This window comes from Neovison vison, unplaced genomic scaffold, assembly GCF_020171115.1.
Source record: "Neovison vison isolate M4711 unplaced genomic scaffold, ASM_NN_V1 Scaffold_085, whole genome shotgun sequence".
NCBI classification, from domain to species: Eukaryota; Metazoa; Chordata; class Mammalia; order Carnivora; family Mustelidae; genus Neogale; species Neogale vison.
This window is the reverse complement of record NW_025334889.1, coordinates 109,451-128,678: the sequence shown is the minus strand read 5'-3', so window position 1 is coordinate 128,678 and position 19,228 is coordinate 109,451. Positions and strand designations below refer to the sequence as shown.

The window sequence follows — 19,228 nt, the reverse complement described above, 5'->3', positions numbered from 1 at the left end:
GGTGAGGAAAGGGGCTATTGCAGGATGAAAGATATTCGAGAAAAATCAACTCAGTGCCTTGTGTGGATCTGGTCTGGATTTGGATTCTAACAAACTCGGGGAAAAAAATTCACTTCTTTTAACACAATTGGGGAAATTTGAACCTAGGTTGGGTTTAAATGATGTCAGTGTTATTTTTGTTACTGGTAAGAACAGCACTGTGGTCATGTTTCTTAAAAGCTCTGTCTGGGGGTGCCTGGGTGGCTCAGTGGGTCAAGCCTCTGCCTTTGGCTCAGGTGATGCTCTCAGGGTCCTGGGATCAAGCCCCACATCAGGCGCTCTGCTCAGCGCCAAGCCTGCTTCCCCCCTCTCTCTCTGCCTGCCTCCCCCTCTCTCTCTGCCTGCCTCTCTGCCTACTTGTGATCTCTGTCTGTCAAATAAATAAATAAAATCTTAAAAAAAAAAGTTTTCTCTGTTGGAGATGTTTACTGAAGTATTTATGGGAAAACTCATATGTCTAGAATTTGCTTGAAAATATTTCAGCAAAATTGGGGCGCCTGGGTGGCTCAGTGGGTTAAGCATCTGCCTTTGGCTCAGGCCATGATCCCAGGATCCCATTTTCCCTCTGCTCCTCCCCCCGACTTGTGCTCTCTTTTGTGTTCTCTCTCAAATAAGTAAATAATAAATAAAATCTTTAAAAAATAAAACATTTCAGCAAAATTTAAAAAAACAAAACAAAAACCAAAGGGGTGTTGGAGGAACGGAGAACGGCACAACATGCACAGTCATCAGAGCTGGGGCTGGGTGCACGGGGTAAGGCCCACCCTAGGTGCCCCCTGCCTGATGTCTGCGTCCTCACGACCCAGTCTTCTAAAACCGCCCCAAGTGGTATAAGCACAAGAGTGGCCTTAAGGAAATAAGAGATCCTCAGTTTCCACAAAGGCTACGGAATGAAGCAATTAACCGTACAAGTTGAAGAGCCAACCTGCCTGAATGCAGGTCACGCCCGCCTGCTGTGTGGCCTCAGGCGGATGATTTCTTATCTCTCTGGTTCCAACTGCTCACTTTGTAAACTATGAATAGGAAAGATCCCACCATCTAGGGTGGCAGTCAGGAGGCAATAAGAAGCCTTAGAAGCCCTCACAATGGGAGCTGGGCGGTGGGAAGTGTGCCGCCAGAGTGTTACCCATAGCAATAGGAACCTTTCTTAAGAAGACCGGGCTGAGGACCTGCCTCAGACCGAGATGCATCTACCTTCCCATTGTTCCTTTGGGGAGCGTGCATCTCCCACTTTATGGAGGACAACTGTGCACTCCCTACCATCCCAAATCAACACAGTATGCCCCCCCCAGGGGTGTGGAAACCTCTGGGGACACAAAGGGACACTTCCAAATACTGCTGTGAAGTATGGGGACCATGCTGTGAAATATGGGAACGATGAGTCCTCCCTGATAAGGGATCGGGACCAACGTCACTCTTGACAAGAAAGAAGGAGGGTCTGATGGAGCCAGCTTCTCGGAGGACAGGAGGAGTTAAGTTTTATGGCATCTCTCTGTGTGCCTGACCTCCCCTCAACTCAAAAGGAGTTCGGAGTGCAGCGACATTGCTGGGCGAGAACCCCTTCTACCCACTTATTAGTATCCTATATAAGAAAATCAAAACCAGGGGCGCCTGTGTGGCTCAGTGGGTTAAGCCTCTGCCTTCGGCTCAGGTCATGATCTCCAGGTCCTGGGATCGAGCCCCGCATCGGGCTCTCTGCTTGGCGGGGAGCCTGCTTCCTCCTCCTCCTCTCTCTCTCTCTCTCTGCCTACCTCTCTGCCTACTTGTGATCTCTGTCTGTCAAATAAATAAAATCTTAAAAAAAAAAAAAAAAAAGGAAAATCAAAACCAGGGACGCCTGGGTGGCTCAGTGGGTTAAAGCCTCTGCCTTCGGCTCAGGTCATGATCCCAGGGTCCTGGGATTGAGCCCTGCATTCGGCTCTCTGCTCAGCAGGGAGCCTGCTTCCTCCTCTCTCTCTGCCTGCCTTTCTGCCTACTTGTGATCTCTGTCTGTCAAATAAATAAATAAAATCTTTACCAAAAAAATAAAATAAAGAAAACCAGAACCAGAATTGAGGTTGAACCTGGTCTCGCTCAACAGCAGATGTGAACTCTTTGGGGGGGAAGTTTCATCTGTCTCACTAAGAGATGCTTTTCCAGGATATTCTACTCTTCATGTTGAATATTTTTTATCAGTTGTGTACTAATGATACTTGCAATGAGAAGTCACTCCAACCTTTTTTTTTTTTTTTAAACACTTAGAGTCTGATAGTCTTGGGAATTTCTGAAGATAATGAAATGCTGTTCACAGGGGTCTTATATTTGTGGTGAAGAAGTATGGTGGGGATTGGGACAGACTGATGATGGCCACCCCTTCTTCCGGGCCTGGCCGTGGTCCTGGCTTTGGCTCACGGGATGATAGCAAATGGGATGCCAAGCAAAGGCCCTAAGTGCACTGGCCTACTGGGGTCTGCCCATGCACACCGCTCTTTGGAACCTTGAGACCACTATACAAAGAAGTCTGTGCCAATCGGCTGGAAGATAAGACCGAGTCAGCAGGCACAAGCAGTCCCGACGAAGATGCCCCAAACCAACCAGCCTGACAACAAGCAGATGTGTAAGGTCAAGGCATTCTGGACCCTCCAGCCCTCACAGAACCACCAGCAAGCCCGCAGAGAAAAACCCCGCTGGCCTAGACTAGGAGATGAGCCAAGCAGCCCGCAGAATCATGAGAAATAATAACTATATGTTGTTTTAATCCACTTTTCGCTTCGGGGATATTTGTTACACAGCAAGAACTAACTGGTGCCGTGATGAGAAAAGAGACTTTCACATCTGTCAGTATATTAAGTTAGGTTAGATGCTGTTGGAACTAAAAACCACTAGAAAGGCAGTTCAGGAGAGGAAACAAATTTTTTTCCTGTTTTCTTCCCCATTATATCCTCAGTGCCTGGGATATAGTAGGTGTTCAATAAATATTTGTTGAATGGATGAATGAATATAAGCTGAAGGAGAAGAAGTAATGGTGTGACATGTATGTATTTATCATGTGTATTTCAATGGACAGTGATGCATACCAGGCAGGCAGGTGCTGTAAATGAGTGGAGTTGGCCAGCTGGGGACCAAAAACACTGGAAAGGGACAAGTCTTCTTCTAGAGGCAGCACTGCTACTCATCTCTGAATGACAGCTGCCATAGAGGAATTAGACCCGGGGCCACCAGATATTTCTGGTCATCTTACAAATATTTCCTGCATCTGTGACTTCCCAGGCATGTAACTGAATCTTCCTAAGCCTCTGTTTCCTCACCTGTTAAATGGGTACAACCACAGTCTCTACCTCAGAAACACTTTTCTAAGAATTCCATGAATTAATGCTATTTATATGTTAATGAATATTCATGAGGCCGAGCCCCCCCTGTTGTCAGTCCCGGTACTCACGGCAAAACGTCTCACTCCTCCAGGGGTGCACGGTGGCCCCGGCGGCCTGGCATGCAGCAGTGTAGGTGGCCAGTGCCTCACATAATGGCCCAGACTGGCCTGGCAGCAGGCAGCGGTCATAGACGCAGTCACGCAGAGCACCCTGCGGGTCCAGCTTGCTGTGGCACTCACGGAATGGCCCCTTGGGGTCCGCAAGGATCCCACACTCCTTCTTGCTCTGCAGCTGCTGGGCCACCAGGGAGTCCAGGTTTGGACAGTTCCCTGGCTCAGTTGCTCCGCACCCTGGCCTCGTCTCCTCCTGCCAGCTGTTTCCAAAGGCCAGGGCATTGGCAGCTTGGCCTCCACCCCGCAGAGCCAGGTCATCATTGGGGTCCCCATTGAAGTTCCCGCAGAGCCCACACAGGGCCCCAGCATAGCTGCTGGGCACCTTGGCAATCACTCGGTGGTTCCAGTCGTAGGTGACAGTCAGGCCAAAGTCTGTGCGCACAACAGCATCTTGGCCCTGGCGGAAGACCTGCACCTGTCCGTCTGCTGCCTGGAAAGGCAGGTGATAAAGGATGCCATCCACCTGGACAGAGATGAAGGAGGTCCAAGGGGTCAGGGTATGCACGGCTGGGTGTCCCGCCCTTTACTCACTTGGCTTCAACTATTCTGAACTCCTTGTTGTTCTCTTGAGCACATGATGCTTGGCTCCACCTCAGGACCTTTGCACTTGCTCTTCCCCTGTCTGACACACCAGCTACCTGCCTCCAACCTCCAGCTATCACCTTAAACCCAAATCCTTAACCCATGACCTACAGGATCTGTCTCCCCATTACCTCCCCAACCTTACCACCTCCCACTCCCCCTGCCTCACCCAGTCTGTTCCAGCCACACTGGCTTTCTTGTTATTCTTCTACTTCTCTCAGTTTCGTCCACCTCTATGGCCTTTTCATTTTGCCAAGAATATCACTCAACACTTCCCTCCTGGCTGCTTCCCCTTCATCCTTCAGGACATGGCGCAAAGCCAGGCCCCTTCCCTATGAGGTCTCATTTCACTTTGGCTCCGTCCACCTTGGTGCCTGCAGCACCTGCCACATTGCTCACTCAGCCTCCTTGTTGTCTCCCTGAGCATGCAGCACACCAAGTGCGCTCCCACCTCATGGCCTTTGCACGTGCCATGCCCTCCTCCTAGGACCCCACGCAGCACTCTTTAGTTGGCTAATGCTACTTCAGTTGTTGGGTGTTAGCTTTGAGCCAAACCCCTTCTGGTGGCCCTAGGTGATCTGCTCTCCAACTTCGTTCTTCAATACTGTCCATCCCCACCCCCACAACTCCGTCCAGGTATTCTTACCTTCTCCTGGACCCAGCAAGCTCAGCCTGGTCTCAGAGCCTTCACTGTGCCTTCTGCTGGACAGTGCTACCCTCCTCCACATCCCTATTCTTCGCCTGGTTGACTCCCCATCATCCTTTGTGTCTCAGCTTAAAATAGAACCCCTCCCCCCACCAGGCCCTGCTTGTCCCCACTTTTCTGACCTCCTCTCCTACCATCCTCTTTTCCCATCCCCCCAGCCTCATTCTCAAGTATAGCTGCACTGGTTCCATGCTGTTCTATAGAAGAAGCTCAGTTCAGTCCACCTTTTGCACCTGCTGCTCCCTGCACCTAGGAACCACCCCTCTTTGCCTGGTAGTCTCTCCCTTGTCTTTCAGATTTTGGGTGAAATCAAGACCTCTGTCACAGTCATCCCCTCCATCATCCCCTCCCTCCATTCCAGCCCCTGGGGCCTCCAGGCTGTTCCTCTGGCCCTCTTGTTTGTTCCTGCCTCAGGGCCTTTGCACTCGCTATTCCTTCTGCTTGGAATACTCTTCCATCCACTTCTGTCTCTGCCTGTTCCATCTCTCTGCGCAGAAGTGGCAGCAGGGTGTAGTGGTTAAGAAAGTATGGGCTCAGGAGCCAAACGAGCTGGCTTCAAGTCGTGGCTCTATCACTCACTAGCTGTGTGACCATGAATAGATAATTTAGCCATTGCATACCTCAGTTTCTCACCTAACAAGATTAGCTATTTCACAGAGTTTTAGAGATTGAGTTACTCTATGTCAAGCATTTAACACGTAGAAGTAACTTAGTATGTATTGGCGATGGCTATTCCAGACTCAGTTTAAATGTCATCTCAGAGAGGTGGGAATTTAAAAATGAATCATTATGCCCTCTGTTTATCTAGAAGTTTCTCTATGCCAGACACTCAGATTTATGGGCAAAATTTCCTTTACTCCAGGGTCATTCTGAAGATTCTGACCTAAGGCTTGTAAAGGGTTTAGCCGTGGTGCTTGGCCATGGAAATTTCCTTTATTTTCCATTTCCAATCCATCCTCTTCCTCCCCAGGACATGGGTCACTGTCCCAAACATCTCAGTGATCACTTACTAGAGCTGTGAATCTTACAACCCCACCTCTCGATTTTAATCTTTTTTTTTTTTTTTTTTTGAACAGAGAAAAATCAGTGGTTCTTGACTTCTGCTGGGTGGTGCATCCAAAAGACAAAACGAAAGCCTGGAGAGACAGTCACACAGCCAAGGAGACGCAGCACCACCCCGCTTGGGGGCCCGGGGCTTAAGCATTGACCACAAGGTCTTCTAACCCACCCGGGGTTCAGAGCGCCTCCTCCCTAAGGGAGATTTCCTGCTCCTCCAACCGCCCCCGGTTCACTCACCAGCACTTGGCCAGGGGACTCCCGGCGCACGGTCACTTTCACACCACGAGCCTCCACACGGACGGCGCGCGTGTAGCTCACGGTCTGGCTGCCCCGGTGCTCGTTTTCCACCAGCACCCGGAAGGTGGGCAGCGCGGCGGCCTGGCCGCACGAGCCGACCAGCAGGTACGTGCAGGTGCCCATGAAGTCAAAGCGCCGGCCGTCGAAGCTCACGTAGTGCGGGTCCCCGGATGCCTGGCAGCTCCCGAAGCTGTCGGGGTAGCAACCCAGGAGGCCGTTCTGGATGCCGCAGTGCTCGCCCGTGGGGCAGCCCTGAGTGTCTTTGCAGCTCACCTGCTGGGTGGCGCCATTGCAAGTGCACTGCCGCTGGCACTGATCGTCCGCCCACACCTGCTGGCCCGGAGCGAGCGGGCGGCCCTCGAAGGTGCAGCCGCACGACGAGGCCTCCACGCAGGCGCCACCGCTGGCCACAAAGCCTGGGAGGCACACGCAACCCTCAGCACACGGGCGCCCGGAGCAGTTGGACGGCACCGCCTGGGAATTGCAGGTGGGGAGGCAGGCAGGGGCGCACTGCTCATAGCGGCTGTTGGCGGGGCAGGACAGGGCTGCAGGAGAGACAGGGAGGAGAGAGACGGGGAGGGGGGTGAGGCCAGCGCTCAACAGGACTTCCCTCCCCACACCCTACTTCGCCCTGGAGCTCTGCCCAGCGCTTCCATCCCTCCAGGTGCTGGGGCCCCAAATCTCAGAGACATTGCTGACTCCTTTCCTCCTTCATTTTCACGGACAACTTGTCAGTAAATCCTGTGAGCTCACAGTCAAAATCTATCCAGCATCTGCCCCCTTCTCACGTCATCGTCCCCCTCCTCACGTGCCCCCAAAGCAGCCTTCTGCCTGGTCTCTCCCCCATATCTCCCATTTGACCCTCACAGGCTTTTCCTCACATGCAGCCAGAGGGACCCTGTGAGCACCAGTGATGTCCCTCTCCTGCTCAGAGCCCTCTTGTCGTGCCATCTCAGGGGAAAAGCTCTTGGTGGCCCACCAAGCTCCCCATCATCTGCACCCATCGTGTCTCTCTTCATCTCCTCTTACTCTCCCTTTGGTTCACTTTGTCCTAGCCACACAGGCTTCCTCATGGGTCCTCAAGCTCCCACCTCAGGGCCTTTGCACTGGCTGTTCCCAGGGTCTGTACTGGTTGTTCCTCAGAAGGCAGTGCAGCATATGGTTAAAAGAAAGCTACTGGAGCCCAGATAGCCTGGGTTCAAACACCAGTCTCCTTTTTTTGCTGTGTGATTGTGAGCAAATGACTCCAATCACCCTGTGCCTCAGTTTCTTCATCAGTAACATGAGATAATAATAGTACTGACCTCACAGAGTTCTGAGGAGTCAATGAGTTCATCCATGCAGAAACAGCCCATAGTATCATTACTACTTAGCTGACTCCAGTGTCATCCTGCTCTCGACTCCTTTGTCACTTCCCCAGAAAGACCATCCCCGAGCACCCTCTTCAGGAGCCTCCTGTTTGCTGTTATACATGAACTTCATTTCTTTTGCTCTTTAAAGATATTTCATGGTTTGCTGTTTACTGTCTTTCTCCCCTGCTAGGGTATAAATTCTGTGAGGGTGGGGGTCTGGTCAGCCTCAATCCCCCACTGAACTGCCAGCACCAACGGACAGTGTCTGGCCCATGGAGATGCTCATTCTTTCAGAAATGCATGAGTGGATGAAAGGACTCACCAGTTCCTCCTTCACACCAGGCATTGGGGGAACTCGGGAGGGTGGGTGTTTACTGGGAAGTGAGGACAGAGGAGTGACTAAGCCAAGCCCCACGTGGTCTCAGCGTCTCCCCCAGACCTACTCCCCCTCTGGAATCCCCATCTCAAGACCTAGGCCTGGACCTGCACGCCTCTTCCTCCCTGTGCACTGGACTTTCTGTCTCCTAAAAATTTTTGGGGGAGCCTCTCAAGGTCAGGGACAGCTGTGTCCATCATCAGCAGAGGGATGGGGCCCGATAGGGGCTCGGGGAATGCTGGTGGAATGAATGAATGAATGATTAAGTGGACGGACACCTGACTAAGGAGCTTGGACTTCATCCAGAGGGCTTCGAGGAGTCATGGAAGGGCTGTGAACCAGGGGATGCTCCCATTTCTGCTTTGGGACTTGGAGGACTACCTCTCGTGCCAGCTTTTACCCATGCTCCTCTCCCAGCCTGGAACCCATGTCCTGCTCCCCCCTTTTCTATCTTGTTTCAGTTCCTCTTACAGGTTTCATATTGGGCATCCCTTTCTCTAGGAAACCCTCCTCGACCCCCAGGCTGAGTCGAAAAGTTCTCCTGGTTGCCCATAGCCCCTAGACTTCCCTCCTCCTGTCCCTGTCCCTTCTGCCTGTGCCTGGAGGAGCCCAGCAGGGACCACCCTCATGGTCACTGTCTAGGATGTATCTGTCCCAACCTTAGGCTCACTGTGGGTACAGTCTTGCTATCTCGGCCCTCCCTGTGTCTCCTGCACTGTCCAGCTTCAGGCTGAACCCCAAGAAGAGCTCAGATGTGGAGCAGATGCGAGGAGTCCCCTGCCTCCCATCACATGCCAAGGGCATCACTCACGACAGTGGGCCAGCGGCCTCCAGTTCCCGACAGAGATGCCAAGCTCCTGGCAGGCCTGGGCATAGGCGCTGAGGCTGCGGCACAGGCTGGCCCGGTCCCCGTTGACCACGCACAGGTCGTACACGCACTCCTCCAGGAAGGGCCGGGGGGGCAGGGCACTGTGGCAGGCCGCAAAGGGGCCATTGGCCTGGGTCAGCATCCCACAGAGAGGGCTGCCCTCATAGTGCTGGGCCTGGCCTGGGGTGCAGGAGGGACAGTTGTTCTGGCAGCCGTCTTCGCACAGGTAGTCCTCGTCATCCAGCTTCCAGCTATTGGCAAACTCCACGGGGTCAGCTGCCATCTCCGAGTCGTAGGTGAGGAAGTCATCATCGGGATTGTTGTTGTAGTTGCCACACAGTCCACACACCTGGTTTTGGAAGCGCTCGGGCAGGCTCAGGGCCAGCTGGCAGTCCCAGTCGTAGGTGACCACCAGCCCGAAGTTCAGCTCCACTATGGCCCGGGTCCCACTCTGGTACACGCGCAGGCGGCCCTCGGCCAGGGAGATGGGAAGGCGTGAGCGCTGGTTGTCAATCTGCAGGGGGTGGGGGTGGGGAGGATGAGCTGTCAGATCCTGCGTGGTCTGGTCCTCACCCCTCAAACCCTCCGCACTCGCCTCCCCCTGCCCCGGCTACCCTGGGATTCCTTTTTCCTGTTGCTGCCACTTTGCCCTCACCTCCCTGTGCCTTGAAATGTTCTTCCCCTGGACGCACCCGTGGCTCATTCCCTGACCTCTGTCCTCTTACAAAGGCTTTGCTTGGTTGTCACCATGGCAGTGAGGCCACTCCTGACCACTCTATTCTATGTGGCAAACCCGTCCCTACTCCCTATGCCCTCTCCCTGGTCTATTTTGCTTTTCTGTAGCTTCTAAGTTTCTAACATATCATTTGCAAATGTCTCATGTTTATCCTCTGCCTCACTCCAGAGACCGGCAGCCCCACAAAGACAGGGATTTTTGTCTTCTCTGCTTGTGGCTTCACCTCCAATGCCTAGAAAGGTGCCTGGTAGAATTGCAAGTTCTCAGTGAGTGAGCAAAAGCGCTGATGTGTTAGATAAACATTCACCAGGCATTCCCTCTCAGCCTGGTCCTGGCTGGGTGACTCCAGGAGTCCTGGGAACAGCCTATCATGATTCTCTCAAGAGCTCTAAACCCCTGTCAAGTCACTGACCTCTGTAAGGATCTGACAAAAGTAACCATACCCGGCTCTCTCACAGCAGGGGCAAAATTCTGCACGTAATTTTGGGGGATTTGAAGTCCCTCTGAACTGGTGTTCAGTCCCTCTAGATTTCTAGAACACTTACTTTAATCCACTTGCTCATGAATCTCACAGACCCACCCGCACCCCCGCATGGCCAGGGGGTACAAGAATGCTCAGTGCTGTGCTATCAAATCTGCCATCGTGAACAAAGCATCCATCCGTGGGAGATCGAGCTCAATGAATCATGGGGCATCCATCCAACGCAGAGCCACACAGATTTAAAGAACAACAAGAAAGCAAGCAGAGGCTCCCTTTATGTTGATATGGAAACGGCTCCAGAAGCTACCATACAGAGTAAAAAGCAAAGTGCAGAACAGAGCAGATAGTATAGTACTCTTTGCTAAGAAAGGGGAGAGGGAAGAATGTAGGTTTCCCTTGCTTGTATTGGCATAAAGAAACCCTAGAAGAAACCTGGAAACCCTGAAGAAATCAGGAAAACTGGGGAGTGGGGGAGGGGTCGGGAAGAGAGAGAAAGCCGGTGAAGATAGGAGTGACAGCCAGACCTTTTTCCAGGACATGCCCTGTTTATTTTGAGCTCTGCTGATGCTTTACCTCTTAAAAAAATTAAAAAAAAGAAAAAGAAAAAAAAGAATTGCAGCAACATGGAAGAAATGCACAAGGACTGTGGAGAGCAAAAGAATCTTCCTGCAAATGGCTTCTTCCACTGTGTGATTCCATTAACACGAAGTTCTTAAACAGGCAACACTAATCCATGGGGGAAAAATTAGAACTATGCATCCCTCTAGGAGCAGGCTGGGATCGTCTGGGAAGGGGCATGAGAGAATGTTCTGGAATAACGAATAGATTCTTATCTTAATTGCATATTTGTCAAAACCCCATGACCTTAAGATTTATGGGTTTTATTATGTGTACATTTGATATCCAAAGTAAACAAAACAAAAGAGTGTAAATATATGATATGAGGCAGGATGGCAAAGAGGTTAAGAATAGTGACTCAGGAGTCAGCCTGCCTGTGTTCCCGCTACATCTCTTACTGGCTCATCTCTCTGGACCTCAGTCTCCTCACCTGAAAGTGTTAATAATAATAACGTCTCCCCCTGTAGATTGCTGTGAGCATTCTATGCATTAATACATGGAAAGCACTAAGAAACAAATCTAGCACATAGGAAATGTTCCCTAAATTTAGCGTTTGGTCACTGAAGACATTCCCCATTGTTGGACAGTTTGTTTCCTTTTTTTTTTTCTCCTTTTGCTATCACAAACCACGTTGGCATAAGCTTTTCTTCCCCTAACCATATCTCTGAGTATCCCCGAAATTTCTAAAAGTGGAGTTGCTGGACGAAAGGGATGGCAGGCTCTGCCACTGATTTTCAAATTCCCCCTCCCCAGTCCCCACTCCCGTGGCCACGCCCTTCCTTTGTACCCCTCACTCCACAGCCAAGGGCTTGGGTTTGGGGCCGACCCCCAGGCTTTGCCTCCTCCTTCCGACTAGAGACTCATAGATATTAAGTCTGAACCCTGTGGACACTTACCCGAGCGAAGCCAACTTCCCCTCGGGCCAGGGAGACTGTGTGGCTGTAGGCACGCACATTGACCAAGCCCACATAGGACACCCGGCGGCTGCCGCGATGCTCGTTCTTGGCTTCCACGCTGAAAGCAGGCAGGGTCTGGTCGTTGCCGCACAGCTCCGCCATCAAGTAAAGGCACGTGCCCATCATGTCGTAGCGCCGGCCGTCAAAGGTGGTGTAATGGGGGTCACCTTGGGCGCGGCAGGTGGCCACGGGGACCGCCACGCACTTGGCCTGTTGATCCACCACCTGGCATTTCTGCTGGGGACTGCACTGCAGGTCTTGACAGGAGGGTTTCTGGGACAACACGGCTGCAGAGGGGAGGGAGGGGGCGGCAACAGAGAATGAGTCAGGGGTATCCTCACAGGTGGAAATCTTGGAGCTCTCCTGCTGTGCGGAGCTGGGGCAGTGGGCTCACAACTACCTAGTGGAGAAGTGGGGAAACTGAGGTCTGGAGGCCCCCCTGAGGAGATGGCTGCCCAGGCGTGACCCAACCCCAGGTATTCTAATTCCCTGGTTTGACATGGCCCAGCCCAGAAGAACTGGAAGGTAGTGAAGAAAGCCGGGCAGGGATCACTGTGGAAATGTTGATCTGTGGTTTTTCTCTCTCCGTGTCCTCTTCCCGTGCATTCCCACTTGGGTCAGAAGGCTAAGGTATCTTTTTTAAGGACAGAAAATGGAACTCTTGGAACTCTCTGCCTTCCTGGATCAGGCTGCCTAGGTTAGAATCCTGGCTCTTCTGGTCCACTGGGTGGCACTGGACAAGTGATTTTAAGCCTTCTATGCCTCAGTTTCCCCGTTTGCAACAAGGGGGTGATAACAGTACATTCTTCACAGGGATATTTGGGAGGAGAGCATTGTCAGACTTAATGAAGCTAAAACATAAGTAGGGTTTGGCCCAGGTGGTGAGTGTTACCTGCTATAATGAATCCCCTACCCCTTCTCCTGTTCTACTATTCAAGCCCGAAGTGGCTCTTGGAGGGTAGGTGGCTTGCATGCTCGTGGTTGGAGGGAGCATTTTTTGCCAGTGCTGGGGACTCTAATGTCTAGGGGATCCCTTGAAACAAGGGGTCCACGTAGGAAGAAATATCTCTTCCTCCCCCGCCTCCCAGTGTTTAAAACCTCTTGCTTGGGGGCGCCTGGGTAGCTCAGTGGGTTAAAGTCTCTGCCTTCAGCTCAGGTCCTGATCCCAGGGTCCTGGGATTGAGCCCCACATCGGGCTCTCTGCTCAGCGGGGAGCCTGATTCCCCCCCCTCCCCCGCCCCCGGCTCTCTCTCTGCCTGCTTCTTGGCCTACTTGTGATCTCTGTTTCTCTGCCAAATAAATAAATAAAATCTTAAAAAAACAAAACAAAACAAAAAAGAGACAGAGGGCTGAGGCCAGACACATGTCAGACGCTGTGGGGGCTTCCACATAGGACCCTGCTGCCGTGCTCTGGCGGGCATTGTTTCTGACTGCTGGGGACCTTGGATCACACTGGTTGCTAAACATTTAGTGGTTCCTGGAGGGGGCTGGGTAGGGAGGAGCTGGGAAGCCTTAGGGAGGGGGAGGATGGCAGAGAGGATGGAGGTGAGGTGGGGACAGCCAAAGGGGAGCAGTTGGTGGGAAAAAGGAGAGGGCGAGAGAGCCAGCCAAGGGGTCATGGGTTAGACAGGGCTGATGGTGGTGGGGGGGTGGGCATTCCCATCACTCACTTCGGCCACAGGCACCTGCCGTCCCATAGCTTGCAGCCTGGAGCAGCCCAAAGGTGAGCAGCCCAAAGTTAGTAGTGGCCTCAATCATGTGGATCTCGTCAGTGTGGCCAAGGTCCACCTCGGCATAGGAGAACTCACTGCCGGGCACAGCTGTCCAGGAGAGCTTGGCCCCCATCTTCTGCCCTTCCAGGGTCAGCTCGTTAACCGCCTTTGTCTGTGTTACCACCAGAGCCACGCCCTCAGTGCCTGGCAAGCTCTTCACCACATAGGCTGGGCAGTAGGCTGCCACGTCTGGGACCAAGGCCAGGTAGGGGTCATAGGTTATTTCGTCCCTTGTGGCCCCTGTGCCAAACTGCAGGACCTGGATGCCCACGTCTGCAGACAGGTAGAGCGGCTGCGATTGCCGGGTCTCAAACTCGGTCACATCGCCCTCCTGGAGCCCACGGGAGCCAGTGGTGCCCCCCTGATTGTAGCTCAGCTTCGTGGTCTTGCTGGCTACGACATAGACCAGATCGTAGCGGGTCTGGGAGGACAGCGAGGCCACCACGTAGCGGGTGCCCCAGGCGGACGTGGGGAGCAGCTGCTCCACCACGTGGTTGCAGTTCGTGTGTTTCTGGGCACAGCTGTGGCCGGAGAACACAGCCACGGGGCTGTTGGCTGTGATCCTCGACCCCGAGAGCTCAGATGTGCTCTGTACCTGGGCCACCTGGTATGGCTGCAGGGTCAAGGTTATGATACTGCCCGCTGGGTAGAACTTGTTCTGGAATGTCGCGGACCCCTTCAGCTTCATAGTGACCGAGGCCCCCGCTGCCCCCACCACCACGGCGAACTCCTTGACATTCTTGGATGAGACGCCAGGAGGTGTGACTGCAAAGTACTCAGTGCCCAAAACCCGGACAGGCCACAGCCGGGTCAGCTCTGCTGTGTTAGGCTTTGTGTTTATGGCCTGAGCAGAGATCTCGCGGTCAGAGTGGATGGTCACCGCGTGTTGGAAGACCTTACTGCCGAACATCTCGGCCTTGGAACTGACGCTGACCAGGACTGACTGTCCCGGGTTCACTGTGACATTCTGCTCAGTGCCATCTGCGTGGCAGTGAATGGAGACCGAGGCAGAGTGGTCCGACAGACTGGAGAGGAGGAGCTGGAGGGAGGCCCGGTGGTAGTTAGGCATGTAGTTCTGCAGGAAGGCCGCAAGGAAGTCCACTGAGGTCCCTTGGGTCAACCCTGGGAGTGGGGTGGAAGGGGAGAGAACACAGTTGCAGGTCTAGAGGACCTAGTCCTCTCCAGCAGAGAAGGAAGGCCTTGCACTGAGCCTAGATACCACATTGAAATACTGACTCGAGCTTTTTCTCCTCTTGCTTTCCTTTCTTCTTATTCGCCTACCAGCCCTTCTGGCTTTTGTGTTCTAAAAGCCTGAACAGGGAGCGCCTGGGAGGCTCAGGTCATGATCTCAGAGTCGTGGGAGCAAGTCCCGCATCGGGCTCCCTGCTTAGTGGAGAGTCTGCTTCTCCCTCTCCCTCTTCTCTGTGCACTCCCTCTCTCTAAATAAATAAGTAAGTAGGTAAGTAAGTAAGTAAAACAAAAGCCTGAACACTTCGGACCTGATGGGCCAGGCAAGTAATAAGAATGTAGGAAACCGTCTGGGTGGCCGGTGTGCAAACTAGAGTGTTCATATGCCAAGGAAAGTGGGTAGGGTTAGCCTGTTATTATGATGATTTGTGGGCTCTTCCCCTCCCCTTTTTTATGCCAGATCTTAACCATTTTTCAGGAGAAAGTGGCTATTTGAATTTCCATGTGAAATCTCCAACCCCAAATTGTTTTAAGTGCTATGGGGCTCCAACGGGCTGGATTTAGGTGCTGGTTTATGACTTTGGTCTTAATAAAAACATGGGGATGTAAAGGGGGTTAAAGGAAGAAGGAGGGTATGGGAGTGTGGACAATATGTCTCCCAGAAAGAGAGGACTGGGTGCTTTTCAACACCCCCAACTAGGACGAGATTCTCCAGGGCCGGGAAGACAAGGAGGGAGAGAGAGGGAGTTGGGGAAAGAGAGAGGGCAGGGGAGGAGATCTGCAGGGTCTTGGAGAGAATATGGGGTTATAGAAGGACTGTCTACTGAATTAGGGGAGCCTGGAAGGATGTCCCAGTGTCCTATGGGGCCAGAGCATCAGGAACAATGAAGGTTTCAAAAGGGACGAAGCAGATGCTGATTGACGACTAAAAGGCTCTGAGGCCCCAACCTTCCTTAGTACCCTGGCTTCACCTGAGACTGCAGTCCAGGGCATAATCCTGGGGAATCGGGCACCAAACCCCCCAAGAATAACTTGAGTGAAATTTTCCATCATCTCAGCAGGAGACTCAGAGTCAGAACTTCAGCTGAGTTACAGAAAATCGAGAAAGTGGTACTTCTTGAAGACTTAAATTGGGGGACCGTGGATTTTATCTGCTTCCTTCTAGGACAGAGAAAGAATGGGAGGATCCCACCACACTTCTCTGCAGACCCTAAGGGAACTCACTCCCATCTCAGCTAGCCCGGGGTGGTACTGGGAGCTGGGGCTGTGGAGGACATACAGACAGAGGGTGCTGACCGCAGCAGGCAGAGTCCCCCAGACGAGAGCAAAGACGAGGACTGGGTCTCAGTCTGACTTACCACACAGGAGGGTTGTTCCCGTCCAGAGTGTCCACCAGCTCCACAGGGAACCCATATCTGCCGTGGGGAAAGAGAAGGGGTCATAGAAGGTTAGTCTGTCCCTCTGGCTGGGCACTATTCAAGAGAGGACGGGGGCCACCTGGACACAAAGGGGGGTGGGCTGGATCCAAGGGCCAGTGTGCGTGTGTATAGGGGAGTTACATGTCCAGTGGGTCTGGTGAGGGGCAGGGAGGGCAGGACAAGGCAAGGATGGGGAGTTAGGTGTCCAGTGGGTCCAGTGGGTTTGGAGTGGGGAAACCTAAAACAAGGGGCTAGAGCAGGGGACCTCATGTCCCACTTCTATAGGGGACCCAGGCCTCTCTCACCTGCAGGTCCCTGGAGCTTCAGGGCTAGCCCCTGGGCTGGGCTATATAGTGGAGTTTCGTGGCTCCTCAGGCCACACCCCGGGCCACCTGCCAAGAAGATGGTGCCAACTTCCTGGAGGAGGCTGGTCATCCCAGGGCAGGTGGAATGGGGACCTTGAATGCCTGGGAAGGGTGGAGGACAAGCCTGGACACCTGGGTCCTTAGAGGGGTGTGAGAACAGCTGGTGGCTGTGGCCTGGGAGCCTGCTAGAAACTTCAGAACTGGAAGGGTGGTGTCCCTGAGGGGAACAGCTGGGGAGCGGGTGCTGGGAGCCTGGGTACCCGGCGGGTGGGGTGTGGGGTAGGGGCGGAGTGTGGTATTTGGTCTTGCTTGCTGGTTCGATGGTTGGATGTCTTCCTTTGCCTCCTGCCAGGATCAATAGCAAAAGACCCATATCCGGGTCCTGGCTGCTCCCTAGTCCCCACAAGCTGATTCCTCCTGCTCCCCAGCCATCCACATCCCGTGTCCGGGCCCCACTGTGGTGTCTGGGGTGGGTAGCATCTGAGCAGCTGACCTAGGCCAGTGGGACACAATATGCCCCCCTCAGTTCAGCAGGGCCTGCTGGGAACCTTGTCTGAAAAACGTGAACATCAAAATTAGCCTTACTGGGGACTGGAGGTGGGAGGCAGGCTCTTCTGGTGGGGACCTTCTGGTTGTGCCCCTGTGGAGAGCAGGGCAGAAACTCGAGGCTGGAGCGGAGTGTGAAGAAGGATGGAGGCCTCTGTTTCCTGGTTCCACGCAGACACTGGGTTCTACTTCCTGGAAGATTATTTGTTTTCTGGGAGGTCTTTTTGACCCAAGAAGGGACTGGCTGAGGCACCTGGGGAGTTGTCATTTAAGCGCCTGGCTTCAGCTCAGGGCATGATCTCAGGGTCCTGGGATCAAGCCCCAGGGCTCCCTGCTCAACGGGGAGTCTGCTTCTCCCTCTCCTTCTGCCCTTCTCCCTGCTATGCTCACTTTCTCTCTTCTCTCAAATAAATAAATAAAAATCAAAAAAGAAAGAAAAGAAAAGAAGATTTAAAAAAGTAAAAAAAAAAAAAAGAAAGAAAGAAAGAAAAGAAGGGACTGGATGAACAGGTTTTGGGGAACTCTGGGCCTCCCATCACCCCAGAATCTAGTGGGATTGGGAGCCTAGGTGTCACATGGGGAGCCGAGGACGAGACTGCCTCGAGGTGGTGTGGGCTCTGGGATCCTCCTGCAGAGGAGCTGGCCTGACCCATGCCCCGGTCTCCTCGCACCCAGTGTTAGGACTCATTGTTTGTTGGGGAGTTTCCCCAGCAGCTGCAAGGCCTGGGCGCCCTCTCGGACAACACCCCAGCAGCTGCTGCCCCCAGCGCTCCCTCTCTTATCACCCAGGCCTGTGGGTGGCCAGGGTGGGTAGGGGCTCTGGCATCCCCCACTCAGGTCAGGTTCCCATAGGGAGAGATAAAACCTCAGAGTTGAATGGGACCCAAAGTCAACCAGGAAAATGAAGTGAGCAAACAGGAGACTGGATGAAAGCCAGGGATGTCAAGAAGCAGTTGTGGGGTGAGGGGTGGCTTACAGGAGTAGGAGCTTTGTGGGGAGCCGTGCCTGGCTCTCTGAGGAAACGAAGGACTGGGAGGAAGGGCTGCTGGGAGTCCTAGGAAGGAAGCAGGTATGGCAAACGTGGCAAAATTTTCTAAACTGGATACCCCACTGTGGTCTGAGACAGAGAAATGAGGGGTGAGGGGGCAGAGAATTAGGGTGAACCTCAGGGGTGATCGTGCCCCTTCAATCTCTTTTAAGCCGTGAGGTGTCCCCTTGGCTGACCCCAGAGAAAAGTCTTTGCCTCCACAAAATCCACTGTTGTCCTCTGCAGTCAGAGGCCCTAGATATGGGGTGGTTGTGGGAAATCTCGTATTTTGGATTAATATTTTGGATTTGACACTGCGTGGGACCTTCTTACTCCTTTCAGGGCCCAAGAGTGTGTGTGTATATGTGTGTGTGTGTGTGTGTGTGTGTGTGTTGACACAAGCTGTGTCTTACTCTATCATATCAACTCTCAGGACACCCTTATCTATTCTTGGAAATCCCACAGGAGATAACATGCATGGACACTTCTTTATGGTCAGAAAAACACATCCATCCCACCCCTCGAATACTCATTCAGAGCCCAAACAGGGGTCTTTTTGAACCTGAGCCTTCTGGCCTCTCCCTGCAGCGGGATTGGCAGGGGGCAGCTCTGCACTCGTCATTCAGCTGGAGAGCCCTGGGACCCTCAGACTTGTCTGGGCTTTACAAAACAAGGGCGCTGCTGGAGAGAAGTTACTCTCTGTAGCTAAATGCAGATTAAAAAAAAAATTTATGTGTATATTAGAAAGAGAGAACAAAAGCAGGGGAGAGGCAGGCAGTAGGAGAGGGAGAGGCAGGCTCCTTGGTGAGCAGGGAGCCCGAAGCCGGGCCTTGATTCTGGGACCTGGGGATCCTGACCTGAGCTGAAGGCAGCCCCTTAACCAACTGAGCCACCCAGGCGCCCTGATCAATGCAGATTTGCTGGAAATTTCTAACATCATTCCTTCAAACCTGGGTCCCACAAGGATTCCTGCCCCCGCAGGAATTCTTCCATCTCCCATAAACTGCCACTGATCTCCCTTGATCTCATTCCTCCTCTGCTCAATACCCTTCCATGCTTCCCTGTCCCTGTGAACGCAAGCCCACCCTCCTGGCAGGATTATCTCCATGCCCTGCACCTGCCACTTGGGCACCGCCTGTGCTTTTCTTCCTTCTCGGAGCCCCCTCCTTGATACTTTGCTTGCTGACTCTGTGTCTGGAGTCCAGACCGCACTTTATTTCCCAAGAACCCAATGTAAGGCTAATCGACACTGACTGCTTGCTCCCTTGCTTAATGGAGATTCCCCCCCACCCGCTTTTCTCCACTCTTGAAATTCAGAC

At 53.0% G+C, this 19,228-nt stretch overlaps 1 protein-coding gene across 2 annotated transcripts in view; it reads right to left on the bottom strand.

Annotated features, from left to right (window-relative positions):
- LOC122898007 (IgGFc-binding protein-like) overlaps positions 1–17,098 on the bottom strand; it is a 42,203-nt gene extending 25,105 nt beyond the window's left edge. The window contains exons 1-7 of one of the 2 annotated variants that reach the window (XM_044236188.1): positions 16,922–17,098; positions 15,912–15,968; positions 13,264–14,487; positions 11,534–11,880; positions 8,746–9,316; positions 6,147–6,751; positions 3,458–4,025 (exon numbers count right to left, since the gene is read on the bottom strand). In XM_044236188.1, the coding sequence (XP_044092123.1) occupies positions 3,458–4,025; positions 6,147–6,751; positions 8,746–9,316; positions 11,534–11,880; positions 13,264–14,487; positions 15,912–15,966 (3,370 nt within the window). In that variant the 5' untranslated portion in view covers positions 15,967–15,968; positions 16,922–17,098. Of the gene's footprint in view, positions 1–3,457; positions 4,026–6,146; positions 6,752–8,745; positions 9,317–11,533; positions 11,881–13,263; positions 14,488–15,911; positions 15,969–16,276; positions 16,285–16,921 lie in introns of those variants that run through there. The other variant, XM_044236187.1, reaches the window with a different exon arrangement.
- Between the last annotated feature and the right edge of the window lie 2,130 nt (positions 17,099–19,228).